General features: G+C 35.6%; 1 protein-coding gene across 1 annotated transcript; it reads left to right on the top strand.

Moving 5' to 3' along the window:
* Positions 1-276: 276 nt before the first annotated feature.
* On the top strand, positions 277-10,895 carry COPS5 (COP9 signalosome subunit 5). The gene is made up of 8 exons (XM_026691884.2): positions 277-534; positions 3,386-3,620; positions 4,445-4,573; positions 5,037-5,102; positions 6,294-6,379; positions 7,111-7,222; positions 8,673-8,821; positions 10,528-10,895. The coding sequence occupies exons 1-8, from the start codon at positions 383-385 to the stop codon at positions 10,610-10,612; spliced, it is 1,014 nt and encodes a 337-aa protein (XP_026547669.1). The 5' UTR covers positions 277-382; the 3' UTR covers positions 10,613-10,895.
* The last annotated feature ends 2,052 nt before the right edge of the window (positions 10,896-12,947 follow it).

Raw genomic sequence — 12,947 nt, 5'->3', positions numbered from 1 at the left:
ATCTCTTAGATGTGTGTTTCTCGTACTCAGCAATTTGGACTTCAAGTGCCAATATTCGTCGGAACTGGCACGCTGGTTTGGGAAATCTGGGAATTGAAGTCCATACATCCAACTGTGTTGGATGGCTTGGGGCTCCCCGCGGAGACACACCAGACTCGCGGTTACTCCAAACAGCCCAGTTCTTGGGAGACCAATCCCATCGCTTGCCATTAGGGGGCAAGCTGGAGGCTTCGCAGAGCGGGCGGAACCAATTCGCTAGGAACGACTGTTCTCCCCTCACTTCCGGTTTGCGCTGTCCGACAGCGGACTGGGAGGTTCCTCCTGCCCGAGGCGGTTCACCGGGAAGCAGAGCCTGCTTTGGCTCGGCCTGAAAGCCGGTGAAATGGCGACTGCCGGCCCTTCGGGGAGTGGGATGGCCCAGAAGACGTGGGAGCTGGCTAACAACATGCAGGAGGCACAGAGCATCGACGAGATATACAAGTATGACCGCAAGCAGCAGCAGGAGATCCTGGCGGCCAAGCCATGGACCAAGGAGTAAGTGGGTGTCTGGGCGACAGGGAAACCCCGCATTTGTTCTGCCTGTCTTCAGGATTCCTGCTGGACGGGCCAGGAAAAGGGGCCCATGCACCAGCCATGGTATACTTGCCCCAGAGGTAGCAAGGGGGATCTGGAGAGGATGGGGCGGTAGAAAAACTGGTCTAAGGAGAGATTGCATTTCTCAGGGCAAGTGATGATCTAGATTCTGGATGATAGGGGTGAAGGATTTAAATTTAAGAACAGAGATGGAAGTTTGGATTTTGCAGATCCTAGGGAGGTAGAAATAATGGGGTTTGGCACTTCACACGGATCTTAAACAAAAAGGAGAAAATAACGTCAGAGATGAAACCAAGGAAAGTGAAGATGGAATTAAATCAGGTGAAGAGAGGCATGCTTATTTGAGGATTGTAGTTCCCCATCAAGCAAATACTGATAACTAATGACATGTCTACTGTGTTTTAACAAAATATAGTTAACACATGTATTTGGGTCTTTCTCTTCTTGCCTGTAATCATGATGCAAACGTGTCCTGTCTTTCGTTCTGCCGTGATTCCACAACATTGTGTTTATTTCATCTCTTGCCTCTTGCCCAGTTATAAAGTATTGTTTTCTTCCTTTAGCCAACAGCAACCTACAACAGTTTTAGAGTATAGAAAATGTGATGCACTTTGCTGGTGATTCTGTCTGCACAGTATCAGATGATCCACAGGGAGAGGCTCTTTCAAAGTTATTCCTCCACAGCCTACTATTTCTCAGTAGCATGACTCTTTCTCAAATAGCCATGAATGCTGAATTAACCGAAGGACATAGCACTAAAGCCATTTCATACATTCATATAAATGCCTCTAGTAACTCAAAATAAGGAAAATGTAGAGTACTGCAATATGACATTAGATATAAATTAATTAAATATGTTATTGTGAAACATAAACGTTTTCACTTTGACAGTTGACAGTGTCATTCATTGAACACCAATATTGGTCATGATGATTGAGTTGTTTCATAATACTGTTTTCAGAATCTAGAAAATCAGTCTATTAAGAATGCCCAAATCTTATTTTTCTCTTTTTCTCCTTCCTGAGCAGAAAGGTCTTCAGATTTCTTCTTATTTGCTTTTCTTTCACTGCTTTGAAAATTCTTTATTTCTTTGCCTAGCAAACAGATCTTTTCTTCTCCTTGCCCAGCATATAGATCCTTGCAGAGGGGCAGCAAGACCCTTCTTTTTGTCTGCCTCTTTCTTTTTCCCTAAAGCAGCTTGAGCCTTCTGGCCAATATTTTTTGCCCAAGCCTCACATTTCCACTGCCTCTGCTCAGAGTAGTACCACCCTGTCATAGAATTCAAGACTTTTCATTTAATTTGAAGGCTTCACTCATTTTTTAAAAAAAATAATGTTATAGGAACATTAAGAGTTTCCATAGTATATTCCACACAACCTGGCCAATGACTAACCAGACCCCACTTTTGTTGGGAGACCCATAGTGTTGTGCTCAGTGAGCTGTGAGGTTCCTGCCAGGTCACATCTTTCTTATTCTCATGCCCAGCCTGCACATTTATACAATGCTGCCAGCAAGCATGTTTAGAGATCAGAAAGCCACAACAAAAGCAAGACAGAGATGGCCAATAAGATTGCATATTTTATGCCACTATGGTTTCTGATGTCTTGAGAATAGAAACAGAACACTTTTCTTCAGTAATGCAAAAAGACCTTTATTTAAGATGTATCTACACAGATATTTTTCCATGTATAAAATGAAAGCACAGGCTATTAAGATGCAGAACACTGTAGCATATGGCAAGTGTTGAGAAAAAGAAAGGAATTCACAGTTTTAGAGGTAATTCTATAAATTAGGTATCAGAATAGTTCTTAAATTAAGCAGTGCTTTGGGCCAAATTTCCCACAACCATACCATGCATAATATTACATAAACATTTTCCTGAATTATCAGACAATGTTATTTTATGGTTTTGCAATGTAGTTCTATTTTATTTATTTAAAATAACTTGCAGCCTGTATCGTTGTCAATATTTTTACAAAAAGATACAGATTACAAATATGTATGATAAAGGAAATTATTAAATTGAAATAGTAAAAACATCATGGATAATAAAAAGTTATTTATTTCATGAAAAAAATGACATCAGTGCTAGATCCAAACATATTCCTAGAGAGCACAGTCAATAGATAGAGAATTGTTGTAGGGAAAACCATGCTGCATGCTATACATCTGAGCAGATGGTGAGTTAAATAATCCATAGTCAATGCCTTTATTAGGACTATATAAATATACAAAAAATTGCTTGTCTTGGGATCATCATTCAAAATATTACAAAGGGAAGTTTATGTAATGATGAAAACATGAATTTTGTGTACTAACAATCTTATGATGGCATGAAAAAGAAAGACATCCTAGACGAAGTTTTATATGCCAAATTTCAGGCTGCACCAAGAGCTGTTGGAACAAGCAAATATACAGTAAATGATTCCGTTTTTTGGTAGATAGATTCTCATCTTAAGTCTTAAGTCCCATCTTACAGTGTTTGATATTTATCATGTTTATAATTTCAGAATTGTCAGATTTTCTTTTCTGAATGTCTACCTCCAATTACACTTTTGGTAACATCTCAATTATCAAAATATTCTGGAGGTTTCAAAAACTTTAATAATGGATTTTTTGATTTTTTTTCTTATGACTAAAATAGCCTAGTGATTTTATGTCTAATAGAAACATTAGCCTAATGTTTAGACATTTAGACATTTGTTTGTCAGAAAATAGCGTATGTGTATTTTTCCTATTTTCCTTCCTATAACAATTCAGTTGCATTTTTAAGATTTTTTTTTTCTTGCAGCCACCATTATTTCAAATACTGCAAGATCTCTGCTTTGGCTCTTCTGAAGATGGTCATGCATGCTAGATCGGGAGGCAACTTGGAAGTGATGGGCTTAATGCTTGGAAAAGTAGATGGTGAAACGATGATCATAATGGACAGTTTTGCTTTACCAGTGGAAGGCACTGAAACCAGAGTTAATGCTCAGGCTGCTGCATATGAATACATGGCTGCATATATTGAAAACGCAAAGCAGGTAAAACAATAACAAAAACAATAGAATATATCCTTCTATTTTAGGAATTTAACATTAACTAAAATTAACTAAAAAACTGTAGGGGGTGTGCATAAGCGCACAAACGTGCCTACCGTCCCTGTCCTATTGTTTCTTTTTATTTTTCTTATATGTATCCATTTCATGTATTTATGACCATGTTTATACTTATACCTGTTATCTAATAATCGTTTGACTAAATATATATATAGATAAATAAATAATAAAATAAAATAAAATTATCTGAATTCAGTTGTGGATCCGGAGACGCTTAGTTGATAATCTTTGAATTATTTATGCTTTGTCCTTAAACTTAGGTGAGATGACTTTAATTTTACAATGATCATTTTTTTGCTGTGGTCATTAAGCAAATCACCGCAGGTGGTCGTTAAACAAATAATGCAGTAATTAAGTGAATCTCTCTTCCCCCGCTGACTTTGCTTGTCAGAAACTCTCTGGAAAGGTTGCAGATGTTCATCATGTGAACCCAGGATGCTGCAACGGTTGTAAATAAATGCCGAATGCCAAGCAGCAGAATTTTGATCACTTCACCGTGAAGACACTGTGACAGTCATATGAGGATTGGTCATAAGTCACTTTTTTCAGTGTCGTCATAACTTTGAATGGTTATTACTGAATTGTTGGGTTGAGGGCTACTTGTATATACACAATATATTATATTGTGATTCTGAATATTCTGTGTAAATAAAACCTGCAGTTTGCTAACAATCCCCAAAAATGGAGTGGTCATATTAATTTAATGTCTTTTGAACAATGTGCTTTCTTTCCCTTGTGGTTTTGGTTAGGTTGGTCGTCTAGAAAATGCAATAGGCTGGTATCACAGCCATCCTGGCTATGGTTGTTGGCTTTCAGGAATTGATGTCAGTACACAGATGCTTAATCAACAATTTCAAGAACCATTTGTAGCTGTGGTTGTGAGTATAATATTAGAATTTGTGAACTAAACACTAAAATATGTCTGAGAGCCTATTTCTATAAAACCTGTTTCTCTGTGAATAGGGGTTGTTGTTTTTTGCTACTTGCTCATCTGAATGATATTTTGAAAATTAGGTGGAGTCTTTCAAGTTAAATTAGTATAAGAACTAGAAACTTCAAACTGATTGTATGTAGTTTAGAAAAGTGTTTTTAATGCTGGACAAATATGTCTATTTTTATGTAGTTTAAACCAGGTATTAGTCCATATATACATACCATACATGTACTCACATGCCAGTCTAGCAGGAGAACAGCAAGTATAAACAGATTTACCAGAGATGGGAAGTCCCTAAAATAATTCATGTGTGATTGTGTAATAAAATAATAAATTTTACGTAAGAATAATATTTAACTGCTTTTTAGGAATGTATTGTATATGTGAACTCTGAATACATTTTACAGATTGATCCAACAAGGACAATATCTGCAGGAAAAGTAAATCTTGGAGCTTTTAGGACATATCCTAAGGTAACAACACTATAACCAAAGTTATATAACATAAAATTGGAATTAACTAAATAAATGAAGTTTTGCTTGGATGTAGTTCATAATAAAACATTGTGGTTATTTATATTCTCAGGCTTCCAAAAATATAGCATTATATTGTAGAAGTGGATAATTACATAGAATACTGTATTTTTATTACATAGAATATTTTCAAGGGACGCAGCGGCTCAGTGGCTAAGGCGCTGAGCTTGTCGATCAGAAAGGTCAGCAGTTCGGCAATTAAAATCCCTAGCACCGTGTAACAGAGTGAGCTCTCATTACCTGTCCCAGCTTCTGCCAACCGAGCTGTTCAAAAGCATGTAAAAATGCAAGTAGAAAAATAGGAACCACTTGGTAGGAAGGTAACAGCGTTCCGTGCACTTTTGGCATTTAGTAATGCCAGCCACATGACCATGGAGACATCTTCCGACAGCACTGGCTCTTTGGCTTTGTAACGGAGATGAGCACCGCCCCCTAGAGCCAGAAACAACTAGCACGTATGTGCGAGGGGAACCTTTACCTTTACCTTAGAATATTTTCACAAGATAATCTGTTTGAGATCCCAATACATGTCAGTGGTATGTGAATAGTGAGACAGTCATAGCTGAAAGTGTCCATTTACTGTTCTTGACTTTTTCTGTTGAGGTTATCTTAGTCTAATTTAGGAAATTCATCTCTGTATTAAAAGTCTTTTAAAATTTACACAAAGAAAACAAACATGTTTTCCTTAGAGAAAAGATAGATTGAACAAGCTGATAGAAAATTTACCTTATGAATTTAGGATTTCCTCTGTTAAAAGTATCTCTTTAGCCTTTTTAGAGGCATATGGTTTCTGTACTTGAGGGAAAGCACTTTGTCAATGAATTACTAACAGCTAATGCAGAAGTCACAAACTACTTATGGAAGCACTTCTTTGCTGAGGACAGTTGCAAGACCTGGGGATTATAGCAAAACTTTCGTACAAAAGATAGTGTATCCCTTACACTTTTGTCAGAAAAAGTAGAGTGAAAATTTATATGCCTGCATCAGGGTGTTTTAATTATATCATTCAGGTTCAGGTTGCTTCCTGATAATTTATAAACCTCCAGATGAAATAGAACAAAAATTAATACATTTAATTGATAGGAAGTTGCTATATTTCCATTCCTTGTACTAGTATGTTTTATCTTTCAGGGCTATAAACCTCCTGATGAGGGCCCTTCAGAATATCAGACTATCCCACTTAATAAAATAGAAGATTTTGGAGTGCACTGCAAACAGTAAGATATTATCTTTTAATATAGCAGCTTTGGAATGTTTTCCAGTTTGGAAAGAAAAGTTCAGCTACTTGAAATTATCCAAATCATACCAATATATTGTGTTGTAGGTGTGTGCATTGCTTTGTCTTTACTTTGGAATAAAAAGAGAGATATGGATTTCAATGAAGCTCTTTTGTATAGGCAAATCTGATTTGCTGAGGTATAGTAGAAAATTTGACCCAAACAGAACAGTTTTGATGAAAAACTCAATGTCTTCCTCAATATGATTTTGTCACAATTCCTATGTGTCAAGCAAACTAACTTGTCCCCATCCCACCCTCGCCATTTTTCTGTAAATATAATTGAGTAACTGTGTTTGTTTGGGTGATTTTGAATATAAGCCTAGTGAACAGAACTTTGTGCAACCTGAAGTGAAAATTACAAAACATAGGAGAAAAAGTTCTGTTTCATTCTTTACTATTTGATGGTACAAAATTTCTTTGTATTCCCAAGATACAGTATTCCAGACCCTGAAATAATTTTTCTCCACTTTCTTTCCTCAGTTTTACCTAACTTTCTAGAATCTCATAAAAATTTACTAATAACATCTTTTCTTGATTGTATTAATATATAATATTAATATTTGTGTATATAAAAGCATTTTAAAATATATTAAATTACTATCCATTCATGAGCTTACTTTGAAAAATGTTCTGCATGTCTCTATATAAACATTTTTTTTAATGAAACAGGTATTATGCCTTAGAAGTATCCTATTTCAAATCCTCCTTGGATCGCAAGCTGCTTGAGCTTTTGTGGAATAAATATTGGGTGAACACTCTTAGTTCATCTAGTTTGCTTACTGTAAGTATTGTGGAACACCTGAACATACAAAAGCAGATTACTAACAAACTTAACACATAAGTCTTTGAAAGACTCATTTGTGCCTGTAAGGAGAAAAATAAAAGGTGAAGAGGAGGAATTTCATAAAATGGATTACAAAATATACTAAGGTTTGGGGTGCTGCAGGACACGTCATATATTCTTCAGTATAACACTAAGAATTACCAATTATAGAGACAGCTCTGGAGACCACTTTTGTATTGAATAGATTCCTTCCTTTCTAACATGCTATATTGGTTGACTCAGCCTTCCATCCTTCTGAGGTGGATAAAATGAGGATCCAAATTGTTGGGGGCAATATGCTGACTTGTAAACCGCTTAGAGAGGACTGTAAAGCACTACAAAGTGGTATATAAGTCTTAAGTGCTATTGCTATATCCTTTTTTTATTATTATTTAAGATTAAAAGTCCTGTTTTGTCCATCGATGATAGATACCATCTGCCTGCAAAGAGATTTCCATCCATTCCTTTTTTTGTAACTCTGCAGCTCAACAAAAAATAGTGTGGATAGGAGACCCATTAGGGCACATTTCGTGGGAACTCAAAAGTTGTGAGAGAAATAAAGTCAGATCATATGTTCAAATAAAATAGGTGTTTAAGTAGAAATATTAGGGAATTTGTGAGTTGAAGTCCACACATCTTAAAGTTGCCAAACATTAACACTATTCTGAAGCAAAGTGAAGCTATAGACAAAAACACTGCCTTGAAGCAAAGGAAGGCTGTGATTTAACCCTGCTGTGTGATAGAAAATAACAAACATTATCTTTTCAGCCAGTAATTAAATCACTTATTCTATAGCCATCAATGAAATCAAATCATATGCTTAATTTGTTCAACATCATCTTAATTTCTTAATTGTGCGCGCACAGAGACACACACACAAATAGCATGCATTTTGCAGTTACCATTAACTAGAGATATGTAACAGTTTGGATCCATAACAGAAAAGGTGCTTCAGGTGGGGTACGGATATGCTTGCTTTACCTGTCAACACTATGCTTCTTTAAAGAGGTGCCCTGAATTGCAATGGGTACACCATGTCTCCTCCAAAGTATATTTCTGCTTTGTATCTAAACAGCTGCGCTAAACTATGTAAATTCTGTGTTTAAAATTGACTACTTGCTCAGCCTAGAAGTACTTAATCTATTTTGGGAGACCTTGAAAAAAATTATTTGAGGGTGTAGTATTTGGATGGGTGACAATCAGACTAAACAGGGCTGTAGACTAGATGGTGAAATTAAAAAAATACACTGAAAGAAAGCAGTGTCAAACCCCTATTGTTGCCAGGGGGAAAAAAACACCCTCTATATGGATGTATTATAGATTTTAAACTTCATTAGCTTCTTTGGTATGTTGTATAAAATAGCAGCATGGTGGAAATGTGTTCATAATAAATCTTTTTCAAATGCAGAATGCTGATTATACAACGGGACAAGTATTTGACCTGTCAGAAAAATTAGAGCAGTCAGAAGCTCAACTGGGACGAGGAAGCTTCATGCTGGGTTTAGAATCCCATGACAGAAAATCGGAGGACAAACTAGCCAAAGCAACAAGAGACAGGTAAGGTCATCTTCATTTGAGGTTTTGGATTAAGAATAAAATACTTATTGTTAATTGTATGAAGATTTCATACTCTTAATATTTAAAATACATTGATTCTTTTTCTTTAGCAGCATTTAGAGCTCATAGATTTGACTATTTCATTTTTTTTCATATCAGCATGGGTTATGCTAAATATATTTATTTTTATGAACCAAATGTATAAGCTGCCCACTGAATAAGTGACACTGAACAGCATCAAATATATATGAAGAAAAATGATAAAATAAGTTGTATGTATGTATGAAAGTATGCTTGTATATTGGGGAAATTGAGCCATGTTTCCATTTGGCAATAGTCTGTTTAATGAACTTTTGAGTGGATAACTGATTGTTAATCCAAAAGGGGAGCTAGCTTGCATCAAGGCAGCCAATGTTTGTATTCCATCCAATCACATGGTTTTAAGAGAACTGCTGCTAGACCATGGACAGTACTAAGCTAGATAAAGATTTTCATTCCATGTACTAGCCACCTGTAGGTTTACATTATCCATTTAAAAAACCATGGATGACTAATATATAGAATGAAATTCTAGCTCTATTTAACTTAACATTATCCATGATCTAGCAGCAGCTTTCTACAATTAAAATCTGGTTTTCTTAGTCTTGACAGGAAAAGCAAGTAATTGAACCTGAAGTTTTTTAAATGCAGCACGTTTTTACTATCTGAATTATAGCCTTACAGATCTTCTCTGGAATATAGAATGTGTAGAGAGTATAATGAGGAGAAAATATTTGACATTTTAAGTAGTTTTTCACTAAACCATAATGTGACTTGCTGGGCTTTAATTTGGCATTAGGGTTAGGGTTAGTGCCAGTGTAACTTGTAAACCATAATTTGTGATATATAGTTACAGTGTCTTAGCACAATGTACCTAGGCAATGTACAGTGTTTTGCAAATAATAGGAATGTGCCCCGTTATTAGTCATTCAAAATGACCAACAAAGCAACTTCAAGGAAAATAGAGGAATGACTGCAGAATATGATTATATTGATTACATGTACTCAAAAGTTTAATTACAGAAGTTTGTTGAGACAATACTGTGTTAATGAATCTACATTTAGTACTATATTATCATTGTAAAGATAGTAAGGAGTCCCTGAAGATTTTATTCTGCTAGTCATTGCCAACTATAGGGGACAGTGCTCATATCCATTTCAAGGCCATTGAGCCAGTGCTGTTCAAAGTCATTTCCACAATCATGTGGCCAGCATGATGTTGCAGAGAACTGTTACCTTTCCACCAAAATGGTACCTATTTATCTACTCGCATTTGCATGCTTCCAAACTGCTAGGTTGGCAGGACCTGGGGTGAGGACAAGAGTACACCCCGTCATGTGGCACTCAGGCCTCAAACCTGGGCTGCAGGCTTTCTAGCCAACAAGCCCAGCATCTTAACCACTGAGCCACCTCACTGCCCAATAGCATAGTACATAGAATGTTTTCTATATTGTAATTCAGGTCCATAATCTGTAGTCATTTGGATACTTACAAAGAACATTGAGTTCATCTTTTAATTCCTTTTATAAAATGCTGTATTTGCCTTTTCATAACTGATAACATTTATGCAATTATGGACACTGCTACTAGGACATTTGACTAACTTGCAATATAATCATAGAAAGTTGCATTCAGCCATTTAATTTATGTTTTTATTTTTCTTTCAGCTGCAAAACCACAATAGAAGCAATACATGGACTGATGTCTCAAGTTATTAAGGACAAGCTTTTTAATCAAATTAACATTGCCTGAAGAATTTCATCAACTGATACTTATATCCAGGATAGAGAAGACATGCCAATTTGGACTAATTTCAGCAGTGGAACTTGAGCCAAAATGGATATTTTCAATTGATTTGTAGTACTTTAAATCATTATTTCTGGCTTCTTTGCCTAGTTTTGAGAACAAATTCAAAGTTTATTGTAGCTCTATTCTTAACCCTAACATTTTGTTGATTGCTTCGAAATAAATAAATAGGTTGTAGAAGTTTAGAATTTATATGTGTCAGTCTGCAATAAAGATCTCTTAAAATGGCCAACTGTTCATTTTCTTTTCACTTTAATGTTATCAGTTATTTTCATTCTTTGTGGTAAATTTTGTGCTGAGCCAAAATCATTTTTTTCTAAACTCTGCCTACCCATCTGCACAATCGACCCTGCAGTGGAAATGCTTCTCTTTCAATTAATCCATGGCTTGGTTCACAATTCTTTCTTAAAGTCAGATCTTTCTAATTTATATGGTGACAGTACATACTTGATTGTGGCTTATCTTGGAAATTGAATGGTCCTGGTTAGCATTTGGAAAAGAGAAAAAAGTGCCTTGTTTTATTAAATTACTAATCAGTATTACTTGAAAGGGTAATATTAAGTACAGTTTGATTGGAGTATTACATAAAAACTACGGTTTTATGGTACATTTTTCTAGACTGAAGTAATTCCTCTAAAATATATTGGATCCAACGGAACCTGTCTGTTGTACTCAAGAACCCAAGAGGACCTATCGGTTCTACCCAGGTCTATAGAATATGAATCTGTTAACATAAAATATGAATATGAATCCTTAATATAGAATATGAATCAATATGAATCGCTGTATTACTATTTCAAAATGTTGTTTTATGTTCCTACTTAGCCCCACCCCATTAACTTTGTTCACAAACAGTATCGTTGCACTATAACCAACTTTTAAATAATCCAAAAGTAAAGAATGACAAAAGATAAACACTATGTTTTAGGTTTATACAATAATTTTAAACACAGTGAAGACTGTGGATTCAAACTAAAAATCCATTCTCGTTTGAAATGTATCAATATATACTATGGTAGCAAAAATGTATATATGATATAAATGTGGGCAAATGCACACCTTAGGAGAAATTTGCACAAAAGATCTTTACAAAAAAATTTAAATACATTCTCCCAAACTTAAGTTATGAAAAAAATACCAATACAGTAGTTCCTTAAATATAACATATTATGTATTATCAAGAGAGACAAAGTTATATTGTATACTGAGGTATATTTCTTAAGATATGTATCGTGTATGTATGGGAAACACAAGAAGAATACTATTATGTTCATCTGCTAACAGATTTCTATAGGCATCTAATTGGTCACCATGGGATTAGATCTTGGACTATGTATACATCTGATTTAGCAGGACATTCCTTGTTGTCTTAGCAGACAGAAAATCAGTTTTTACATAAGCAAGAGTCATGCAGTTGAGAAATGGCCCTGATCCCTGATCATTCAACCTTTATTACATTGAGGGGCAAAGTATTAAGGATTGCAGGTTGTTTGGATTTTTTGAATATAAGTGAACTTGGTCTTATTCAGGATCACGCTTTATTATTATCTTCATTGATGAGGAGAGTGCTGCCTACAATTCAAGGGAACAATGAAACAATGCTTCGTGTGATTATTAATGGAGTAAGTTCAAGGAACATGAGTGATGCCGGTGTGATTATGCATGACTATAAATTTAACTTACATGGTACTTACCTCCAATGATTCCAAGCAGTTTGCATTAAACATAGAATAAAATATAAAAAACCAATAACATAACTATAGCAACTAAGCAACCTGATATGTAATTGTTTGGGCAGCAAAATGTAAATTGACTAAACAAAATCTACAGGTGCACTAGAGTAACATCTTTTTCTAGGAAAAGCAATTAGCAAAAAGGAAGACTGGGCCCTCATTCCCATGAGCATCCCTGATCTTCCACCCATAATCCCACATGCTCCTGAAGAGAACCTGTTTTATACTGTACTACAGTATCCCATTTCCCTATTCTGGAACAAACCCCATCTCTGTGCTTCCACCCACCTACAGGAATCCATCTACAAGAACAACACACATTTTACCCAGAAGATACAGGTACCTTCTGTGACTAGTGTGAATGAAGAACTTGGAAAGAATTCCAGAAAGAATTCCATTCTCTGCCTACTTTAAGAATATGCTTTTGCTCTTAGAAACAAGTATTGTGCTTTGAATTAAAAGAGCCATCTTTTCCCGATTCACTAAGAGATCCTCAAACACTTGACTCCAAAGGGCTACTTCAAGCCCAACTGAAGTGAAAAACACAT

The sequence above is a fragment of the Notechis scutatus genome, chromosome 3 (genome assembly GCF_049901735.1).
Source record: "Notechis scutatus isolate UNSWTSFEM ecotype Mainland chromosome 3, rNotScu1.2, whole genome shotgun sequence".
In the NCBI taxonomy this organism is placed as follows: Eukaryota; Metazoa; Chordata; class Lepidosauria; order Squamata; family Elapidae; genus Notechis; species Notechis scutatus.
The sequence above is the reverse complement of the archived record's forward strand: the minus strand, read 5'-3'. Positions and strand labels throughout refer to the sequence as shown.

What these genes read in the sequence shown, in the direction of transcription:
- COPS5 (XM_026691884.2), top strand. Translation starts at nt 383, where the DNA reads ATGGCGACTGCCGGCCCTTCGGGGAGTGGGATGGCCCAGAAGACGTGG. An exon ending in GCCAAGCCATGGACCAAGGA is followed by an intron (nt 535 to 3,385) that starts GTAAGTGGGTGT and finishes TTTTTCTTGCAG; the next exon opens with CCACCATTATTTCAAATACT. An exon ending in GCCAAAGCAACAAGAGACAG is followed by an intron (nt 8,822 to 10,527) that starts GTAAGGTCATCT and finishes TTTTTCTTTCAG; the next exon opens with CTGCAAAACCACAATAGAAG.